Source organism: Sander vitreus, chromosome 5 (genome assembly GCF_031162955.1).
Source record: "Sander vitreus isolate 19-12246 chromosome 5, sanVit1, whole genome shotgun sequence".
Classification (NCBI taxonomy): Eukaryota; Metazoa; Chordata; class Actinopteri; order Perciformes; family Percidae; genus Sander; species Sander vitreus.
In genome coordinates this window covers 2,798,905-2,823,176 of record NC_135859.1, presented here as the reverse complement: position 1 = coordinate 2,823,176, position 24,272 = coordinate 2,798,905, and the positions used below count along the sequence as shown (strand labels likewise).

Here is a 24,272-nt window from a genome sequence, read left to right as displayed (position 1 = left end):
GCAGATGAAGGTGGGGAGCTGAGGGAAGAGATGAAGGCTGCATAAAAGTTGAAGGCTAATTCATTCGAGTCACGGTCTTTCTCCCAGGACAACAAACTGTTTCTGTATTTTATTTTCTTAACCTCCTCAGGTTGAAGGAAACCTCTGCAAAAGGAAGTCTATAATTTTTTTGTGTTTACTGAAGCACTCTCAGAGAAAAGGAGGCAAGACACGCCCCCCCCCCCCCTTCTCCTCTCTTCCCCTTACCTGACCTTTCTCTGATCTAAAGGTTTACACTGTGGTTTCAATTAACTGCTAGGAAAACGTTTCATCATCTCAGGGGCTGCCGCACTCACTGGCTCCTTAATGAAATGCTTCTTTTCACACTTTTTAATTACTTTTGTTACACCCACCCCTCTCTCTTTCTCTGCCTCTGTTCTGGGCGACATGGATAATAGACTTCCCTCTGTGGCAACATAATCAACTAGAAAGACAAATCACAACAAGTGAGAATCTGGCAAGACAAGTTCACTAAGAAACAACGCATTGACTTTTAAGATATAATTAACCAAGTGCAGAAGAGCTACTGATGTTTGGCTAAAAATCAAAAGACGCATCTATTTTTTGGCTCTGTCTGCATGTGTGAGTGGGTCAATGCCAGTACACCTTCAACCTTCAGTCACGTAGATATTGGACTTTTACTTACTAAGTTATGCACATATCATGCACATATCTGTACATGTTGTTCATACATTGTTCATATTACATAGCCATATGTATTCTGCTCTTATAAGGTAACTGCTAATACACTGCACATATTTATATTTAATTTATATTACTTTAAACCACCTTCTGTAAACCAACTGTATACTACTGTCTACACTGCACTGTATTTCTTGTCCTGTCTATGCTCCACCTGTCTATACTTTGTATATCACATTGCACCTTTCTGCTTTTTTACACTTCTGGTTGGACGCAAACTGCATTTCGTTTGCATTTTCTGAGACTGCCTCCGCACTAGCTAACCTATTGTTCATTTTGTGATTTTTTTTTGAGTGTTTTAATGTCTTTCAGCTCATTGTTTTGGTTTCACACGATTGGTTTTAATCATGTGATATGACATTGTTGTGTTTACAGCGTGTCCCTCTGGCCAAAAAAACCCCCAGCTATTTTAAAGCTTTAAAATAGCTGTATCTCACACACACACACACACACACACACACACACACACACACACACATTAATCATTGCCCACTGCCTTGTCCAGCCCTGTCCCAGTGTTGACCTCCCTCGGTGTGACATCAGATCAGGACCGGGATACACGTGTAATCTCCCAATATCTCCCTTACCCATCGCCACCGCATGAGAGCTACTCCCTCTATCTTTCTCTCTACAGATGACCAGGGGATGTGGTGGTTGCAGAGGTTGCAGTATGTGCCCGAAACACACAAAAATACATTTTATAGACAAACAACCAAGGCCCCCCCAATGGCTTTTATGGTCTCGTAGTCACCTCTGATGTTTCCTGAAGAGGAAACAGTGATGAATGTGCTTTAAAGTCAATGTGGGTTTCGCTCATTATCCATGCACCGTACTGTTGTTACTCGCTCGTGTGTGGAGCCAATAAACGTCAGATATGATTTGTCTGTCTGCGAGCAAGAAAATGCAGAGCGTTCGCTCCAACGTGAACCCACACGCACATTTCAACTGTGTTTGACATTTAGGCCTTTAACGATAATTGCTTTCTCTGGATGCAACACTCCGAAGGGTGTTGTTGGCACATTGTGTAACGTAATAGCACCACCATTGTAAACACTGTAGATCCACAGTCGCAGCACGCCAGCTTGGCTTTTACCCATGAAAACCTAGTGAGTGGAAAATATTAATCATCCTTGGAGCTCATTTGCTTCCCTTTACTTTAGGAGTGTTGAAAAAAGGGCAAAATCGGCTCAACTTGGAAAAGCACAGCAATTAATTGTGATCTAGTTTAATGAGAGCCCACTTTGCCGTGTTAATGTGGCCAATTAACAGTCAAACAGGAAGTGGTATTGACTTTGAGTGCCTGCCACTAGACAATGATAAAGGTGCTGATGTGTAAATATCACATAAGGGTGTGTAACAAGTGCAGGCAAATTCCACAGACACGACTAGACAGATGGACAGCTGCGCGCACACACACCTTTACACAGAGGAAGGTATTATACAGAGTCACACACAAGCAATACACATTCTATCACCGTCCGGATGCACTGATGTGTGCGCTGCATACTAATGAGCTTTTATGACTGTTACAACTGCCTGTCAGTGCCGAAAAAGCAAAGAGAGAATGAGTGCACATACACACGCTCAGTATCAATAGCAGAGACAGGGGACCATGCTTCAAAACTCCATGTGGAGAGTTTGCCAAGTTACCATTGCCATGTCACTGATCACATGTTATAATGTTATAGTTATAGACATGGTAGATAGGCAGGAAAAGTATACCAGTAGTAAGGCTGGGACGATATGCTTTTGTCCTGATTCCATTATTTCACGATACATGGGTGCCCATTCGATTTGTATTGTGATATTCATGTATTGCAATTCTAGGAGTATTGTGATTTTCTTTTCCTTCTTTGACAAAAACAAAAGTTGAATAATACACTTCTAGAAACAATGTATCATGAGACGTTTATTTAAGCTAATTGTTTTCTAAGAGAAATGCCCATCACATCAGTCGGTTAGTCTGACATTTTTAATTTTACAAATTAATCATTTGTAAAGAAGAACAGAACACGGTTTTGCTGGAAGTGGATATGATGTAGTCGCTGTCGGCTTAAAAATATTTCGGCAAATCATTAGTGAAATAAATAAGAATGAATTTTAAAAATTGTCGCAAAAAAAATAAAAAAATAAATCACCATACATTTGATTTTCATTTTTTTTTACCACCCCTAACCAGTAGGGTAAACAAATCAGGAGAGGAGACAGCTACTATTCTCTGACTATGGTCAAGAAGAGCACACTTCCTTGAACCCAACAGCAGTGCATTCACCTTCAAATAACAGCAAAACTCCTCTTTCTATCCACCTTGGTGTTGCTGACATCCAGTTTCTGCAATATCGGAATGTTACAAAATAAGTCCAATGCTGCAGATAGCACTATGGCTTGTAGGCTCAGATAGAGTTGGGACTAGGGTTGCACGATATTGACAAAATGTGATATTGCAATATCGATTATGAATCTTGATATCGATATTAATTTTGATATTTTTAAACATATGTAAAATTACAAAGGTTATGGGAAAACGCATGCAAATAGATTCATAACAAATTAAACAAGTTTTCTTACAACACAAGGTTTATTTCAACTGACTATTGGACTAGTACAACATGAATATATAAATAAGGACCATGTCTACAGAACAGGACATGTTCTACTGGTTGGACAGTATAAATATATAAATAAGGACCATGTCTACAGAACAGGACATGTTCTACTGGTTGGACAGTATAAAATAAATAAAGAGAACAGGACACAACTTTTCTTTCGCTAATCTGATTCGTTGCGTTTTGTTGTCACTCTGTCGAAATATGCACACACGTGGACCCGTGCACTGACGTGCACTAACGTGTCAAGTGGCACGGTAACTGGCCAATGAAACATGATCATTACAGCATTTCAAGTGGGCTCTAAATCAAACACAACTAAGCCACACGGCCAACGGACGGGACGCAGTGCTCCACAAAATAAACTAAATATTGCATACTTATCGCGACTCTTTCTATATAATATTGCGCAACGTGATATCGCGATAACGATATTGAGTCGATATATCATGCCCCCCTAGATGGGACATATGATGATATATGCCGTGAGATGATAGAAATCTGCAGGTTTTCTGTGCTATTGATACCAAGGTAGCTGTGCCTAATCTTTCTAACCCAAATCAATGAGGAGGCCTTATTTATGGCAGCATTGGATGTATAGGAATTTTAAATCAATGTGATGAAGTACCTGGATCACTGGAATAGCCAAACACAAACATCCCTATGTAATTTGTTAATCCACTGTACAAACATGTTGCCAACTCCAAGTTGACTATATCATGACATATATATTAGTATCGTTGGGGATGAAAATAAGGATTATTTTCATTAGGGGATACCTTAACATTTTGGGAATATGCTTATTTGCTTTCTGGCAAAGAGTCCTCTTTTTTTCTATTTATCAACAGATAAAACAATGGATGCCCTTGAGCTCCAAACTTGATAGAGTGAGAGATAAAGTGTTGAATAAAAGGCTGCTGCCTTTTATTTCCCTTTGTGTCCCAGTGCATTGTTGTATTTGACACAAAGATGGCTTACAGAGTTGATGCTCTCACAAGTCGTCAACCATCTGCTGTCACAGTGAAGGCACAAAAACACCAATTTACCAAACTGCCTCTCTCTCTCTCCGTCAAAGGCCTCTAACGCTTTCTTTAACCAACACACCTGACCTGCCTCCAACCAAACCAATCACACGTCTTCACCCGCCTCGCTGCCCACGTTTCCTCTTTGTCTTCACCTGCAGGATAACACCTAAATGAGGCGAGTCATTTCCAGACTCGCTTATCTGGGCTACTCCAGCTCAGGAGTGAATGTGTTAACAGAGGGATGTTCTGCTTGACAGATGAGGCCTACCTTTTGACGGCTCTGAGCGCTTGGGCAGATCCAATGTGTCGTAGTTTTTGTCGTTGTCACCGTTTTTCCTGCCTGGGTAGAGTAAAAAGGAGGGAAGACGAAGTCAGTGCCATATCCTAAAACATATAACAAACAAATGGACTATAAGAGACGATGTCGTTGACACCAGGATTAGAACGATATGCGTTCAGAAGGTTGATATATATGATTTTCGACTGAATCTGCAAATATCTCACTGTAAATTCTTTGTCTTTAAATGTAACCATTTTAATGTTTTAATCATAACTGCATTCTTTTCATGGTGTAACCTCCATCTCGGACATATCGGTCTAATACAGGGCTACACACCCACCCACAAAAAGCATGAATGTTTGCATGTATACACGGTGTAGAGAGTTAAGAGGCGTGACATGTTTAAGCACACACATCAATTCCACACTGTCGGCTGTGTTGTTGGCTAAAAAACAACAACACAAAGATAAATGATATACCAAAAACATATTGTATGAGCAGTTTGGCTTGCTGATGATTATGTCTCGTGCACATGCACATGCCCATGGGACAGTACAGAGATACAGAGACAAAAAGATGATCGAGACGAAAGTGACATTTTTCGCACCCTGCTGACATTATTTCTGAAAGCCCGTCAAACTAATAGTTTTTACATTTACAAAACTACAATACAAACTAATGTATTTCCATTTTTGGAAAAATAAATTGACTTGCCATTTACTAGCCAGCAGGTGATTAGCTTAGATTAGCATGAAGACTGGAATGCTGCTAGCATGCCTCTGTATTAAGGTAACAACATTTGGACGGAGCCAGGCTAGCTGTTTCCACAACTTTCAACCTTCATAGAAGCTACGTTAATTGACTGCCGCATCTAGTTTCATAGTTAATGCATCTTCTCACCCTCAAGTATCGGCAAGACAGTGATAATAAGTATTCCCCAAGATGTCAAACTATTCCTTTAGGACAAACTGGTGAAGAACTAGTTATGACAATCTCTACATGCTTGCAGGGAAACCCCCAAGTTTCAAGAGTAGCGAATTGTGGCACAAAATCTTGGATTTTGGCAGCTTCAATACAAATCTGTTTCAGTATCAATAATCCATATCATTCAGTCTCTCCACACACACACACACACACACACACACACACACACACACACACAGGGTCTGTAAGTTTGTAGCAGAGCTTGACGTTTATGCTTCAACACGACACAATAGATGGATACAGTAAGTAGCAGTTTGTCATAGCTGCTGGGATTAGTATTATCTGGAGTCTGCAAGGCTGTACACCTCAGTTAAATTATAGAATCAGACAAAATATATATATATCCAATTTTCATTTTCATTGCTGCATGTTTTACACATTTGATTAGTCAAGCTCTACTTCACATTCTGACAGACGCAGATGGACTTACCTGCTTCACCAAGTTTCATCACCTTTGCCTTTCTTTCATCTTATCTTAGAGGAACGACTCATTCTAACAAACTGTGAATATGGGGGGGGGGGAGAAGTCTATAATACTCAGGTAGGTATGGTGAAGGAATGCATGAGGAATGAGTGAAGTCCTTGAAACTTTCTCAGGTTTTTGGAGGACACCCAAAACTACTTCTAACTATAATCTACAGCCAGGGGGAGGTGGATGAATAGGAGGAGGAGGGGGGGGGGAGCTGAAGTGAGAATAGAGGTTGAGGGGGGACACTCACCTTGATTAAACCATTCCTCTATAGTTAGCCAAAGAAGCAGCAGCAATGCCAAAAAACACCAAGCAGGGAGAAGAGAGAAGAAGCATGGTGAAAAAGACGTGTGTGTGAGAGTATGTGTCAAGAAGCTTAGTTGTGAACACTTTTTTACAAAAAGAAGGCATCTTTTACTGAATAGAGGATGTGACAGAGTTAAGGGGAAGGAGGAAAAAGAAATTGAGAAAGAAGGAGAGAGCAAAGAGAGAAATAGGAAGGAGTACTTTAGATAGAAAAGAGGCTAGATGGGAAGCCATTAGAAGTCCATAGGAAGCATGCTCAAAGAGTTGGCAGCAGTGGGATGGCTTTTAGAGAGAAAAGGGAGAGGGAGAAAGAAGCAGTCAAATAGCCAGAAAAGTGTGAAAAATAGGAGAATATACTGTATGAAGATAAGCTAGCAAACGAGAAAGAAAGAAAAAAACTAAGAAGGAAAGGAATTAGCTTCCATTGTCAGATAGGAAGGCAGCATAGAGAGTCACAGTGAAACATATACATAACAACAGCACAAACCGTTTATATAAGGTGTCATTAAACTCACTGGCTGGAAAAGAACAGAAATGTACTCAAAGAGATGGAAATAACAGCCAAGAATCAGCCTGTGTACACGCTAAAACAAAGCTTGGACTGCTGAGCATAATGGTATATTTAATAGGGAATGTGACGTTAAACAGAAGAGGAGGCCAAACGTAGCCTACTTAGGTAACAAATTACCAAGCATATTGCCCACATTGTTGCTTAACTACCCGCCTCCTTGCTCCTTTATAGCCACGTTTAATGTTTCTGTACCTGAGCCTCCTTTTTCTCAAAGAACGCCTTCAGGGTCTGCAGCAGCTAAACACATCTCATTATTCAAAAGGTGTGTGTGTGTGTGTGTGTGTGTGTATGCATGTGTTAAAGTATTTATGTGGTTAATTGGTGTCTTTATAACTCTGTATACATGTAAGCTACTGTGTCGTCCTGACCCCTGAACCATAGGATTCTCCAATGAGTCGTTAGAAGTCGAGGGTCACTGGCTGGCAGCCACGCGCCATTGGTTGACTGATTAATGGCAGCCATTAATGTTGTACAGCTGGGAGATAACAGTGTCGTTTAGCTAACAGCCTGGGAGAATGCTGGCTAAGACGTCGCTAACAACACGTGCGTACATATGGCACATCTGTTAAGGAGAATCAATAACGGCAAACATCCTCCTGACGCAGCAGAGGGTGCCATGGTGCACGTCCATTACAGAAGTGGCTGAACACAAATGTCTCATAACAGTCTTGTATTGAAGCTAAGAGGCTACTGTGACAGTAAAGAAACAAACTGCCTCCTCTTTAATGTCTGCACACACTCAGCACTTGGTTATGGTGCGGTAGCCTGTTCTATTGTAGATTTAAATGTGTTATTGTTTCACAGAACTGATGGCCATGATTTGAGGAGTTGGTCCGTGTAAGTGATTTTATTTAAATTTATTTGATAGTGACAGTGGATAGACAGGAAAAAGAGAGCTGGAGATGACACGCAGCAAAGGGATGCAGGTCGGATTCGAACCCGGGCCGCTGCAAAGGACTCAGTCTACATGGGGCGCACGCTCTTACTGGGTGAGCTAGAGTTCGCCCCGTGATGTCTTTTACTTACTGCTTTATGTATTTGTATGAGCATTTTAAACCCTGTACAAAAACCACATGGTGGGACAATATGTATGGAGTTGAGCTTTTAAATATAACTGATAAATATACTGACAAATTGAAGCGTTTTAAGTACTCGTATGTTTGTTTTCTGGCTCAATCGTCAAATGAGCAAACAGTTCAACTAATTTATGTAAGATGTCAACTCTTTTTTCATGAGAATGTCAAGAGAGGAGAATTGCTTTGAGACATCCTAAGTAGTAAGTCTATATGCACATTAGATGTGACAGATTATTTCACATTACCTAACAACATAGTTATTGTCAAAGAGGATTTGCATGAGTCCAGCGCTCATATAAAAATAACAATAAACTGAAATACAACAAAGGCAACAAAGGAAAGAATGGTATCTGTACAACCCAGCTTGAATAACTGCTCTGCTCTGCCAATTCTTTTCACATCCTACAGATGAAAAAAAACATTAAAAGAAGGCAGAAGAGACAATAAGGCCTATAAATCAATAAAAAATGTTCCACTACTTTTAATTTTACAATAGCAGTTGTTTTATCGAAGAGGCAGAAATCTAATTTTGAAATTCCTCGAGTTCACGATTCTGATCAGTGGTTATCCCATTTTGACCTGCCTCCCTGTTTCCTCCTTCTCACCTTTGGCCTTCTTGCCTCCGAAGCAGCCGGCGTCGTCCTTTTTCTTCCTCTGTGGTCCTGCCGAGCCAGGGGCCTGTAGCGCCGAGGGGTCCTGGAACTTTTCGGCCCCTGGCACCTCTTTGTGGACGTGGTAGGACAGGTTCCTCATAATACAAACGCAGTTCTCCACAGACTAGGAGGGAAGAGAGACGGAGACGTTGTCAAGTACAAGTACATCGGTGTGGTGCGCCAATAGGATCTACTAACTACTGGACAGAAAACAGAGGCCATATACTGTACAGTTGTATGTACCATTTGCATTAACGAATGTGTGTTTTAGTGGGTGAGTCAAAGTGCTACCTTATTGTCCATGTCTTTCTTCCCTACAGCTGATTGGAGAGCGTGTAGCAGGGCGTCCACCAATCCCTCGCATTCCCTCAGTCTGCGGCGAGCCTCTGCCCCGTCTGAGCTCACATTTCTTTGGGGGAAAAAAATCAGAAATGCACCGTGTCAGTAAGCATGAGAGAGGCAACAACCAGATATAACCACACTGTTGACGGAAGCTGCAGAAATACGATTCACGACACAGCTCTTCTGCAACAGCAGCTGCAATTTCTGCAGCCATTCAACAGCAGATGATTCAAATTGTGAGGGGAGATATGTATTATTTAAAATTCGGACTTCTTGTAAGTATATACAATACACTAAGATTTGTATGCTATTTGAAGATAATTATTGATGTTTTTAATTAATTAAAAAAACTAAATGAAAACAAAAAAAACATCCAAGACATACAATAAAAACATTTGAAGTGTATGGGTGCATATGTGCAAACCTGAGCGCCATTACCCTTTTAAAAAATGCTTAAAATTCCATGCTTTTTGGTCTAAACGGAATACCCAAATTAAAAGTGGTACAGCTCCCATATACTTTGACACTCTGGGGTGTGCCTGATGTCATTGGCACAGTACAGTCAGACAGTTTATTCAAAAGATAGATTATAAAGACAGTCGCGTTCTCGTATACAGGTGGCCGCCATCTTGGGAGCTACTGTCTTTTTAAACTCTCTTTTTAATAAACTGTCTGTACACTTACAAAGTTCTCAATGCTTTGGTTTACATGTAGGGACCCTCATTATGCTACCGTTGAAGTGTGGTGATATTTTGAGCTTTTTTAGTGGTATAAATAGCGATTTGTTTTTACTTTCCCTGTGCCCCGAATACTAGCGTTGTAAGCTAATCAGCGGTCCGCGCTAGCGTCTTTCAAGCTACAAACACATTCAATTAGCATGAAAACATGTCCCAGAGAGCGATCGAGTGGGTACATGTTTTAATTACTCCTAGGTTTGTTTTGCGCCGGAATTGTCCTTTAAGCTTAAGGATTCACTGCCATTCATTTTCATCCATGCAGCTCAGTTTAATGCAACTTAATTTTATACAGTATATGTAGCAGGGGGTCCCTACTTCGTCTCTCTTTTAGCTAAGGGGTCCTTGGCCTAAAAATTGAAGACCCCTGATTTAGTTTAATGATTCCCTTTGGAAAACGTGTACAGACTGGATAACAATGGCAGATGTACTGTATGACGATTATAAAAGCCCAATAACGGTCTAACCCAACCTTGTGACCCGTGGCCTTTATTCTCCCTGTCTGCCTCAATAGTACAATATAAAAAAAGCCTGAATTTAAATGAATTTAAATTTCATTTTTGCTACAAAGGGAAATGCCATCCTTGTTACATCAGCCAGTGCCCTGAGCACAGAGCAGCAGAGCTGGTGCAGTCTTAGTGTGGCTGTCTGACTGAGTGTGAAAGGCGAGGCTTTAAAGAGGGTTAAGAGATAGCTGGGGCTCCGTGCTCCTCACCAGGGACTTCATTTATGAGGGCTTCCAACCCACATAATCCCATTAGCCGACCCCCAGTTAGTACTGGGGAAGAATGGCAGCCTTGCAGAGGTAAGCAGAGCTGGAGTGCTGTGTGGACGGAAACACATATCACATCCAACACTGCTATACGTATGATGTTTCTGTTTAACAAAATGATGATATTTGCTCTGTTTGGATTATATTAGAATCATCCTTCTGTGATTACTATTTATTCTTTTACAAGTCAGAATGGGCCTACACCATGAGCAGGGGTTACCAAAATTCCATTCTCAAATTTGAATTTAACACTACTCCTACTACAGCAGGCTACTTTAATAAAGTCTCTATCCACTACACAGCACTTAAAGAAAACTCACTTATACAGCTATAGGTAACCTGTTACTCTTGTTATTTCCTTCTTCCAAAACAAGCCAGGAGTTGAGTTTTCATTAAAACTAAATTATGATGTGATAATTGCATGACGAATTAATCAGAGCACACAAGGCCAAATTACCTCTTAGTTACCACATTGCAAAGGCTATTTTTAAATGGAGTCTGACGCAGTCAGTCCACATTAAAACACACCGAAGCTACATTCACTTCCAGCTAACTTCACGGAGAACAATGAGGGCGGAACAGCATCACTGATCTGTTTCAACCGAATATTCTCTGGTTCAGCTCAGCTAAACCGGTAGGCTACCGACAACGTGATCTTCACCTGTTCAGCTGACTTTAACTGATAGTACGTGACTGTCCTGCTATTTTTACAGGCGCGTGAACTCACCACAGACAATTGTGCATGGACTCACGGTGCGCGCTGCTGAGAGAGAATAGAGGAAACACTGGAATGGATATTTGGCGTTCTTTTAAACTAACGGGAAACACTGATATATGAAACTGCCATTTAGATTAATGAACTTGTTTATCGAAGGTGCCGGAACGCTGTTCCGGATCGTTCCGGCCCACTTTAACCCCTGACCATGAGCAGAACTCCATACACAAAACCACATCACACCTTGTCATCTTCTTGGCCAGTCTATGAGTATCTCTGCCATTTGTCTGTGAAGTGTAGATAGTTAGTGCTAATTAGAACTGATCTTTGGTATAGACCAGGAAGACAGCACGGGCCATCTGGACCCGCTCATAAACTAAAACCCATCCATTTTCAGCTGTCAGAAAATGGTCACCACCTCCCCTGTAAATGGATCCAGAGGAGCGGCTGCCTCGGATTTATTAGACAGGAGTGTGTTTCAGGGCAGACAGACAGTAGAGTTTTATTGTCAGCTGTTTCATTTCCAGGAGTCTTTCGGGGAGCAGTTGTCTTTGTACAAGGTTTATGGACGGGTGCATCTGTCAGTGGAGACGGTGTGGGAAGGTGCTGTTGTCACTGGACAGGTTATCTGGTGGTGTAATATTTAGTGGGGGTTAATGGCTGTAAGTGCTGGTGATTGTGATCTATCTGGGAGTTACCATCTGGTGTTGTCTCACTGCACAGTATCCCAATGTGAGTAACTTTCTAATCTAAGCAATCAGACAGCAAGGCCTCTGTTAATTAATGATTAGATGTGGTAACCACAATGCTTTTTGAAAGAAGCAGTCCACCTTGGATTTGTAAAACAGTATCCCTTCTCCAGATAGATCAACATTTTTAAACCATGGCACACCTTCACAGTGATGTCCATCAGCATAACATGCACACACATCAACCTTAAAATTTTAAAATTAAAATGATGAAAACAGAAAAATGCACATGCTTGTAAGAGTATTGCATTCCTATGACAACCAGCAACCACGATGGATCATGTCACCAATGTTGGCTCCAGAGTTGAGTTATAACAGATCACTCTGATGTGTGTAGAGGTCTCCAGACACCAACCTGTTGTCATTTTTAACAGTGAATGGCCGTGCGTAATGCCACCGGCTGGCCTTCCACAGGCATGCTGTTAGTTTAGGAAGCGCTTGATTTGATACGCAGTGGAGTTTTCTATGGACGGAGCACGCATTTTAATGTCAATATCGATCAATGCAGTCGAGCATGTTCATTTACTTGTTGGAAGCCAAAATCGTCATTACGATTAATATTTGATTAATTGTGCAGCCCTACCACAAATCATGACTAAATCTCATAATAGTAATAATAAATCCACTGACTAACAGTAGTTAAGAAGAGGCAGTATGTAGAATGTCCATGGGTGTGTCGTTTTCCCATTCAGCCCCTAACATTTTCAGGTCTAGAACCATTTAAGAATTGTTTGGCTAAGGCAAAAAACAAATCTTTGCTCCTTCAACAGCAGATTTTCTGCTCTTGATATCACTGGCAAAATTAAGTTTACATATACCACAATACAACGATACTGAAGTTTTAAGAGAAACAACTGCATTCTCTTTTATGACAACCAAGTGCAGAAATCGACAAACTATATTTCTCTGTGAAGACACAAGATATTTTAGGAAATATTAAGCTCTGAAAAAAAAAAAAAAAAGAAGCTTTTCGGGCATTGCCGGTTTTCAATGTTCTGTGCTCTCAGCATTCGTCCTGACAGGAAGAAAAAGGGGCACCACAATGGACCATGCCATTTTGAAAAGGCTCCCAATTTAAATGTATTCAAGCCATCACACTGTAGTTGTATAGCGTTTTTATGTGGCATTTCACATTTCACAAATTGGGCTGTTTTCTGCTCTCATTATGTCTGGACCAGTGACAGTTGTGAGGACTATTTTATTATCAGAGGCTAAAAGAATAAGTAGCTTTGAATTTGTATGTCTGTCTGTGTCTGTGCCTGTCACCGGGATCTGTGAGGGTGTGAAGGTGGCTCAGAGTCATGTGGCCAACAGAGGACAATAGAGCAGCTGGGACAAATAGACTGGAGTAAGATGTATGGGGACTGACGGAGATGGATGGAGACATGGCTGATCTCAGCTAATGCCCTGCAAGGTCAACGGCAACACTGCAGGACCATGTGTGTACCCTAGGGTTGGGTATCCTTTATGTTTTATCTTATGGAACATCATTCACCTAATCCAATCTTCTTTTATTATCGGAGTAAGAAAATAGCTAATGCTACAAACTCACATCATAGACATGTTTCACATCATTCACCACACATTTTGACACGTCACGCTAGGAAAAGCACAGGTGTAAACGATAAAATGAATGATGTCGGAATGCCATTTAGCTGCATCAGTTTCAGAGTCCTGACAGTGTGAATGCTGTCACTCTGTCACAGCTTACTGGGACACTTGAATAGAACAGAGCCATTGTTAATGTTAGTAACGCCTGTACTTCTACTACAACAATTCCAAATGCCTGCCATGAAAAAGGCTTGTTGTTCAGCATTAAATTGTAAACAGAAATAATCGATTATGGCCCGGCTGATTATCGATGCAGCATCGTCCACGTCCACGATTCAATGCATCGATTATTTGATTAATTTCAACACCTCTACTGTCTATAAAGCTCTAATTGGCTTTTTTCATTTTGGGAAACACGGTCGAAAAGCACAAGACCAGCGATGATTTATAAACACTCTCCATCTTGACATGCACAAGTGACATTTAGTTGGATGTCCTAACTTGTGTGTAATGTGATTCTTATGACTTTAGACTTCATTGTCCCCAAGGGGAAATTCTTTGTCACAAACCGTACGTTATGGACGCAGTACGCTTAGATAAAAACAAAAGTACAAACATAACAGAATGACATGCAGGGGAATAACACAGACAGGTAACAGACAAAGTGGCAGTGATTTATCTCAGCCTCTTGTTTAGGGCTGCTATGGCTGCAGACGGCAGGCTTTTGCCAAAGCGATCTCCCTTGCACCTCAGGGTCCTGTACCTGCGTTCAGAGGGCAGAATGGTGAAGTGGCTGTTGAGTGGGTGTGTGTGTTGTCCTGTGCTATTGTGTTTGTGATGCGTGTGATGGCCTTCAAATTGAGATCTGAGAGTGTGGGAAACACGATTAATTTGGCAGCAATGTTGGTGACACGTATGAGTTTGGCCCGGTTTGTGACATTGCATTCTGCATTCTTATACCCAGCTCAAGGTAACGCTTATAAACGTCATAAGACGTTTGTCATCACTTCTCCTCACATTCAATTATATTTATTTTGTGATTAAATGTACCTGAATCATCCTTTGTTTTTGGTTAAAATCACACATTAGTAAATCATACCTCCAATCTGACATACTGTATCATAAACACTGATGCACAGCAGCTGATTGTAGAAATGAAAAGCATTTTTACTCCCATTCTTGTACAGGGACCAGTTCTAATTCAGAACCAGCTCTTGATACACAACCCCCAACAAAAACTAAACACTTACTTACACACACACACACACACACACACACACACACAGTCTGCCCTTCACTGAGCCCACAGCATAAACACTGTAAATAAGCTTGCTCCTATCAACAGAGGAGGCTATTATAATAAAACTATCACCCGGCTTTATTGAGGTGTAAGCTGCATCTCTGTTGGCGTGAGCAAACAGATTCTCCCTGGCATCAGCACTTCTCCCCATAAACCCTGCGTCTAGGCAACTGTGGACTTGGTCCACAGTTGCCATGGAGACGTATTCTCCGTCAGCAGTGGCTGCATCTTGGGTCGAGGAAGTGAGCGCGCAGGGGAGATAATGTGGTATGTGCCAGCGGTAAGACATGTGACATCAGGGGTGATGAGGTTTGGATATAGTGTTTGGGAAGACGGTGAAGAACATACAGTACATGCACACACAAAAAGGAAAGACAGATGATGAAAGACATCATAAGGAAGACAATGAGACACAGTAAGAGGCAGTGAGAGCAGGGTTCCCACTGTGGCGCTGATCAATAATTCCATGACTTCTCTTCAACTTTCCTCAGTTATATCAGAGCGCTTTTTATTTTATTCCCTGTTGGTTCGTTAATGCTGCTCTTCAACTCAGTAGAAAATGTTGTAATAATTATAAGCAAATTTCCACAGTTTTCTACAGCCAGAGAAAACTAGCTGGAAAGCGTCCGATGCTGAGCAATAATGTGTGAAAATACATTCTGGTACTTTCTGTCTAAGCCGGATTTGGATGTTATATTGTTCTGGATGTCAACCAGCACGCCACAGCGTCTACTCCAGAAGACGCTCTGCCCTGGATTACAGTCTAGACGGGCATGGCCGACCCAGGAGGAGAACAGCACAGCCAGACGTGAGGTGCGATAACCCACATACACACTCTCTGTCTTTCTTAACGTACTACAGTCTGTCATTCTGCATTTGACGCCAACAATGACAGATTTAGCAGGGAAGGTAGATAAGAGGAGATACTTGGAGATAATAACAGGAATTCAAGATCGCTGCACTCAAGTTGTCATCCTCACTTGATGACAGCATTTACAGGCCGAGGCAGAGAGGTTGTTTCACTGATGTTTTGCCGTTTCTGAGGTACTCTCGATTTTTGCCTGGCACTTAAATTGCAGCCAATTTGAATATCAGGTATTCAGCTGACGCTCTTCTACGCAAAATGTGCAGAGTGCATTATTTTTGAAAACATGGAAGCTTTTAGAGCAGGGGTCTTTAACGAGTTTTAAGCCAAGGACCCCTTAACTGAAAGAGAGACGGAACAGGGAACCCCTACTACATCGCAAACATGTTATTAAATTGTATAAAAATTAAGTTTCATATTAAACTGAGCTTACAATAACATGTAGGGCGGCCTAAAGCCTTAATACATACCTTTTTTTGCATAGAATACTATGCTTTTATAAATAAAAATTGCTGGCATGAGTTTATAAATTATGTTTTAAAGGTGCACGGTTTCAGCGCGATTTCATTTTTGTGTCAAATCGTAGGCATCTCTCCTTGATCCGCTAGCTGCCTGCCCCCTGAACACACCGTGAAACAGCCCGGTCTCGGGAGACAACACAGGGGTCGTAAACAAACACTAGGGGCACAGGCTGTGCACCAAAATACAACCAACCACTCCAGCCAATCACCGACAAGATGGTTGGGGGAGGGGGTGGGGGTTAGTGACAGTTAGTCAGATAGTCATGACAGTTACGGAAACATGGGGGGAGGGGCGAGCTCGCTCTGTTTTGTTTTGAATTTACTTGGAACTTCAACAGAAGTAACGTCATGCAGGAACTCATAGTGCACCTTTAATGTTAATCATACATGTGGCACAGTGAATCCTTAGGATGAAACTGTATCTGTGGATGGCTATTTTAGTGACTACCTTACCTATAGGCCAGTACGCTTATCATCAAGGTTTTCTTTTTCACAAATAGGCTGAATCATATTTGCTAATAATATGTTGGATTCATGTTAACACATTTACATTTTCTTGGACACTTTCAAAACATTAACAATAATTTGGTGGCCCCCTTGCAGTAACTCTAAGGACCCCCTAAGGGTCCCGGACCCCCTGTTGAAGATCTCTGTTTTAGATAACTGATGTGGAGCTGCAACTCACAATTCTTTTCATTATCGGTTCATCTGCAACTCGTTTTCTCGATTAATTGATTAATCATTTCATGGATAAAATGTCACAAAGCAATTTAAATAAAAATCCCCATTGCAATTTTCTAAAAACCCAAGCTGACATCTTCAAATTGCCCGTTTAAACCCCAAAGTGATTCAGTCTACTGTCGTGTAGGACAACAAAAACAGCTAATCCTTAAAAAAATCTTAAGCAGGAACCACGGAATGTCTATTTCTACTTGAAAAATGACGTAATCGTTATTAAAATAGTTGCTGATTTCTATGCCGATCTACTGAACAGAAATAGAAAGATATGTCAATGGGAACCCAAGAAATAAATTCCTATTTTTGCTACAAACTAAATAGGAGAAAGACGTTAATGTGTTATTTTGGTGTTTGAAACACCAGAGTGGTTATAACCCTGTTTGACACCTTATACATGTTTTGTACATTACTGTGGACATTGTTCGACCACAGATCAAAGGTAAAGGTAATGTAATTAAAAGGTATGGGATTCAACACCTTTTAGTGAGGTTCCTGCTGATAAACTGGTTCAAGCCAAGCAATCATCCTATAGCTTTGTTATATCGGCCGAGAGCACTGTGACTGCAAAAAGCATGGAGACCAGAACTATTGTTATGTCTTCTTCCACAGTATGTGTATGTAAGTGGTTTAGGTAAGGGCACATTCAAGCTATTATCTAGACAAGAGCCCCCGAGGACTAAATCAGACCTTCACTTCATCATAACGCATGGAGCAGACAGGGTCAGCAGTGAGGTTTGTCACTTATGTCACTGTGTGGAAATGGAGAAGTTAACACCATTTTGGATGACTGACCTAAGAACACCTCAAGGTTTCACTGGAAACAGCAGAGCAGTGTGACTTCCCAGTTCAGTGATGGGAAAAACTTTAGCTCATATGTGAAGATTAATGACATACTCGTTCAAAAGTCAAAATGTTTTTGATCCCAGTTAATACTGATGTCTGCATGCCCTTTTTCTTACCAACAAATAGAAAGAGTGCAATAAAAATTAAAAAATCCTACTGACTTGTTGTCATGAGGCAACTTATTCGTACTGTGGGCTCAATGTATCTTCTCTCAGCCTTAATAAGCGTTAGACTGACTTCATTTGTGTGGTTATTGAATTGTAGCTCGTTTAGTTTGCAGGTAATGCTACTCATTGGCCTCAGGTGGAGTTGTAACAAAGTTACCCAGCCTATATTACGAAGATACGACAAGATGCAAATAGAGAAACATTTACAAACTAATTCCCATAATGCAGTAGATAGACATCTTCATAAGTGACACCACACTGTACTGTACCTAGGGCTGGGTCAATACCGCTACCGATAATGTGACTTTGATACCAATTTTATAAAATCTATTTTAACAAAAAGAAATTACAACATTACACATTACGGCATAAATCTTTTTTTTATTTATTTTTCAGCTCCTTCTACGTGAGCCCTGTCTCTGGCGTAGCGTAACGTTTTTCCTGCGCGTCTCTACGACGTGTAATGTAAGACAGCCAATCACAGACATTATTAGATATTGGTAGATGCATGCTGCATGCTAATTAGCTCAATGTCGCTAATGAGATTGTCCCCTTAGGTATTGAAATTTGGTATTGAACGACGAAGCATTTTTCAATACTCGATACTAAGGAGGTAATTCGGTCGGTGCGTAAAAAGAGTTTGATACCCAGCCGTAACTGTACCCGTGTTTTCCTAAAGTCACCCAGCAATCCTCCTGCAGACAGACATCCAGCATTTCACATCTATACAGACAGAAGAACACAGCATCTGCCATATCATAAATTCTTGTAGTTAAACCTGACCCTGGCCCAGGGCCAACAAGAGCACATATGTAGTCTAATATACGTCACACCTGTCCCCAGCTACAACTGGCAACTGAGGAAAAACAAACGTTCAAGGCCGTCGGCGTGTTTAGGGTCCCCCCTTTATAAAATCCAGGACGATCTCTAAAATGTGTCCACATGCTGTAAACCCAAACTGATTTTAACCTGAATAAATCTGACCCTCTGTCACCACAATTTGACCTAATGTCTTTGTGTCTTTCCTGATTTAAAACTAGTTATGTCCAAAAGCTTTCAACCTGCCTGAGCATCAAAAGACAGCTTCCATTCTAAATGTTCAGCATGTGTTAAAGCGTTTTGGTGCAATTACCACTTTAGACTTATTATCAGAGGATCGCTTAATCTACAGATCTCTGTTAATTAATTGATTAAAGTGCTCATATTATGCTCATTTTCAGGTTGATAATTGTATTTAGAGGTTATATCAGAATAGGTTTACATGGTTTAATTTTCAAAAAACACCATATTTTTGTTGTACTGCACATTGCTGCAGCTCCTCTTTTCACCCTGTGTGTTGAGCTCTCTGTTTTAGCTACAGAGTGAGACATCTCACTTCTGTTCCATCTTTGTTGGGAGTCGCACATGTGCAGTACCTAGGTAAGGACTACTAGCCAGTCAGAAGCAGAGTATGAGGGCGTGCCCTGACAGTACCTAGGTAAGGACTACTAGCCAGTCAGAAGCAGAGTATGAGGGCGTGCCCTGACAGTACCTAGGTAAGGACTACTAGCCAGTCAGAAGCAGAGTATGAGGGCGTGCCCCTGACAGTACCTAGGTAAGGACTACTAGCCAGTCAGAAGCAGAGTATGAGGGCGTGTCCTGACAGTACCTAGGTAAGGACTACTAGCCAGTCAGAAGCAGAGTATGAGGGCGTGCCCTGACAGTACCTAGGTAAGGACTACTAGCCAGTCAGAAGCAGAGTATGAGGGTGTGCCCTGACAGTACCTAGGTAAGGACTACTAGCCAGTCAGAAGCAGAGTATGAGGGCGTGCCCTGACAGTACCTAGGTAAGGACTACTAGCCAGTCAGAAGCAGAGTATGAGGGCGTGCCCTGACAGTACCTAGGTAAGGACTACTAGCCAGTCAGAAGCAGAGTATGAGGGCGTGCCCTGACAGTACCTAGGTAAGGGACTACTAGCCAGTCAGAAGCAGAGTATGAGGGCGTGCCCTGACAGTACCTAGGTAAGGACTACTAGCCAGTCAGAAGCAGAGTATGAGGGCGTGCCCTGACAGTACCTAGGTAAGGACTACTAGCCAGTCAGAAGCAGAGTATGAGGGCGTGCCCTGACAGTACCTAGGTAAGGACTACTAGCCAGTCAGAATCAGAGTATGAGGGCGTGCCCTGACAGTACCTAGGTAAGGACTACTAGCCAGTCAGAAGCAGAGTATGAGGGCGTGTCCTGACAGTACCTAGGTAAGGACTACTAGCCAGTCAGAAGCAGAGTATGAGGGCGTGCCCTGACAGTACCTAGGTAAGGACTACTCGCCAGTCAGAAGCAGAGTATGAGGGCGTGCCACGCTAGCAGCTAGGCGAGCATTATAACGTGTGTTCCAAAGTGACCACGTTTGTCTCTGAAGTAAAGGCTGGACTACAATAGAGCTGTTTGGAGCAGTTTGTGAACAGTGTTTTCTGTTGGAGATGGTAAGTCCCTTTGGGGGGGACTTTGGGCTTTTTCACTTTGGAAACCTTTAACATGCACAAAAAAGATAAATATAACACAATGAAGGAAAGGGGGAAAAAGCCAAAAAGCATAATATGAACACTTTAAACAATTTAGCTATAAAATGTAAATTTTTATTTCCCAGAGCCCAAGGTGAAATCTTCAAATTGCTTGTTTATCCAATCATGAGTCCCAAACCCCCCAAAATACTGTATACAGTTCACTATCACATACGACAAAGAAAAGCATCTGATCCTCACATGTGAGAAGGTGGAACCAGCAAATGTTTGGTATTTTTGCTTGAAAAATGACCGAAATGATTAACAAATTATCAAAATAGATGCAGATCTCAATTTCCTCTCAATCAACTCTTTTAATTGACTAATCCCTTTAGCTCGGATTCTGTTGTCTGTCTGTCTGTCTGACTCGACTACAACATTTTTGTAATCATTTTATATTCAAGATTTGGAAGAAAAAAAAAAAAAGGTTTGACAACTGTGTTATTTTTTTTAATGCTGATATATCTCCAAACCTTGATACCTCTGTACAAAAACCTCTGTAAACCTCTGTATAAAAAACCTTTTTCGGGCATTTTAGGCCTTTATTTCTATAGGACAGATGAAGACATAAAAGGGGAGAGAGAGGGGGAATGACATGCAGCAAAGGGCCGCAGGTCGGAGTCGAACCCGCGGCCGCTGCGTCGAGGAGTAAACCTCTATATATGTGCGCCTGTTCTACCAACTGAGCTAACCCGGCCACAAAAAAATAAATAAATAGTTTTTACCACAATTAAATTCTGTGGACAAGCCACTGAAACAGCATTTTAGTTCATGGGACTTGAACTGAAACAAAATGTAATCAAACTCTTGTAAAATGATGTACTTCTCTCAATTCAGTTACAACGCAACTACATTAGTACAAATGGCCTAACCCTACCTGAGGCAGCCGGAGGTGTTCTTAAAGACGGTGGTCCACTCGGCGTCGCGGGGCTTCGAGTCCTCGTTTGGCTCGTGCTCCCACCCCGAGTGGGGGATGATGACCTCGTTGGTCAGGGTCTGCAGGCCGTGGTTGATGATCACCATCTTCAGGGGTTCATAGGACGACAGGTTCCACAAGGTTCCTGCAGCAAGCAGAGGAGAGAGGAGGAGACCAGAGAAATTACAGGACACATCAAGGGGGATTATGAGGAGAAATAGGGAGGATAGATGAGGAATAAGAGAAGGAGACAGGAGAAGAGATAGAGAGAATGTGTACAGTAAAGTGTTGCAAAATACATAGGACAGCTGTACAGCAGCCAAACACACTCAATTTTGCAATCGAAACCACATCTAGATTGGCAGTACACCACATTTGAAAGACATATTAAAAGAGAATTGGTTTTCAGTAGCCCATCATGATATCAACTGGCCATATTGCACTGTATTAAAAAACACTAATAGTTTTATTATTCTCCCATGAGGCTTAGCTGACTATTACTATGTTGTAATCAATACTGAGTTTATTGAAGCCATCTATAGACCTGTATATTACTAAGAAGTTTCTATAATATTCTCATAATATTGCTAAAGGAATAGTGAGGTTACAGTAACCTTACGGTGCTTTATGTTATTTCTCTACTAATGCAGTATCACTAATGGCATACTATACCACTTATTCAATGGAAATTAACTACTTTAGCAAACAGCACACAGATGTGTACGTGTGTGTATCCATCACCTATATTTTTCTGCCAATCCAAGCAGGAGAAAGAGCATTTTCTGTTTACCTTAACCTACCTGAAGCCTATTGTATACTTCTAAACTAAATTGAGCTGGGTATGTGCATCCTGAGGTCTCGCAAAAGAGAGGCAGGCAGGCAGGCAGACAAAGCAGAGAAAGGGACTTTTTGTTGGCAGGATAGCCAGGCAGCCAACCCCACAAAATAAAATGCTGCGTTTGAGCGTCAGCATCTGATGGGTTTTCACTCAGACACATGGAAGATCTGGAGCGAGGCGGAAAAAGAAGAAAGAAACTTTGAAGCCCATGGATGACCGGGCCTGAGTTTCTGTTTATATGAACCCATCCCCCAGGTCTCTCATCACTTATCGCCCTCTTTCTTTTCACTTTTTACATTCAGGCATTAGGCTGACATTCTGATCTGGAGATCTGTTAGTTCAAAGTAGGGGTATACAAAGTCTGACACTATTACCACCATTAAAAGTATGCCAAATTAGTTTGGGATGTACACAATGATCACTGGATTACTCTGATACTCAAGAACAATTTAAATCATAATGTTTATCAGGAAGTTCTGGAGATATAAGGAGCCTCTTTTCTTTGATTTCTAAGCCGATTTATGTACATTTATTCTCAAAGTGTAAGCCCTATTGAATCTAAAAAATACAAGTATCCAGTCTGTGTGTTCAGATTTGATTGGAGTTATGATTTTAAGTCCCTTAATTTGCTCCGTGAGCTGTGTTTAACAGCTACTGCTGCTGCCTGGGACTGCTGGCTGTGTTGGTGAACGGTCCAAATCAGCGGGCCAAACTACAATAACCAACCTTGTTGTTTTTTAGAACACCGGCATGCTCCTGTCCCTTTCACCTCACAGTTTATTTGCCTCTCATCAATCTTCCACGTCTCACAGTTTGAAAACCTTTAGTCCAAAAAAACAAACAACAACCGGGAGCTAGCGCCTTAAGTTTAAACAAACACACATTCGCACACGCGCAGAAGAGCTCAAAGACACGTGCACTGTGCATGACTGCATGTATAGATGCACTGTGATTCCCTGTTGCCCCGCAATAACAGGCCATTAGCAGAGCAGAAAGAATCGGCCAAACCCTGTTCTGTACATTTCCCAGATGGTCAATATGTCCTCTGTTAAATCATGCTCTCTGCACACAGGAAGAAAAGAAAAAAAAAGTCTTGGCCGACAGGCCCGAGCTAAAAATAGATCCAGTCCTTCTGGTGTGGTTGTGTCTGGAGAAAACTGGTTTCCTTCACTAAGACATCGCAAAAGGAAAAGAACTCATTAGACTAATCCGCATACTGGGTTCTTGTGATCTTTTGAGTTTGAATGCAGCACATGACCTTTGCCACTTAAGCCCCTCTCCGTCACATCTCTATAGTAACCACATTATATAACCAAGTTCAAAAAAAAAAGTCCATTCCCCCTGTGGTTAGAGTTGGTGACTAGACTGGCTTCCTGTGCGTCAGAGACTACCAGGCTACCAGTATCTTACTGGGAAGCTATTACATGTGTAAGCTGAGGTGGGGCTCCACTCTGGGCCGCTTTCACACACAAATCCTAAGTGGGATACAAAATATTGAACAAACACCAAAGCCTCAAAACAACTTTATATAATCCTGTGGGCTTAACAAATCTATTTATGGGACTGGAAATAGTCCCATAAATGTCCATGTTAAACATTTAACATGGACAGTGTGGATGATCTGCTGTAATTTGACTAAATGTACTCCTTATAGATCCCTATAGACCCAGGCCTTGTATGACCATCAACAGCATCGCACTCTACCTCAAACTATCCACCTAATTAACAGAGGTGGTTGGGAGCAGAATATGTCCTGAGAGTAAAACATTGTCTGAGAGGGGGGGGTATTTCAGGTCAAAATGTCCCCTAAGCCCTAAACAATCGATGTTCAGGTAATTACATTGTTAAATGAAGGCTGGTTTAATTTTGTGCTTCATGCGTTCACTGTAAATTTCATACCTCTACAAATTCAAAAATTGATTTTCTTTTTTTTAGCACTTTCATGGTACGTTAAACTAGGACGAAAACAAG

General features: G+C 41.4%; 1 protein-coding gene across 6 annotated transcripts in view; it reads right to left on the bottom strand.

Annotated features, from left to right (window-relative positions):
* Nucleotides 1-24,272, bottom strand: part of arvcfb (ARVCF delta catenin family member b) — a 138,799-nt gene that overhangs the window by 44,613 nt on the left and 69,914 nt on the right. For all 6 annotated transcript variants that reach the window (XM_078250046.1, XM_078250047.1, XM_078250051.1 and 3 more), the window contains 4 exons: nucleotides 21,425-21,608; nucleotides 9,003-9,120; nucleotides 8,664-8,835; nucleotides 4,641-4,712 (listed from right to left, as the gene is read on the bottom strand). In XM_078250046.1, the coding sequence (XP_078106172.1) occupies nucleotides 4,641-4,712; nucleotides 8,664-8,835; nucleotides 9,003-9,120; nucleotides 21,425-21,608 (546 nt within the window). The remainder of the gene's footprint in view (nucleotides 1-4,640; nucleotides 4,713-8,663; nucleotides 8,836-9,002; nucleotides 9,121-21,424; nucleotides 21,609-24,272) is intronic.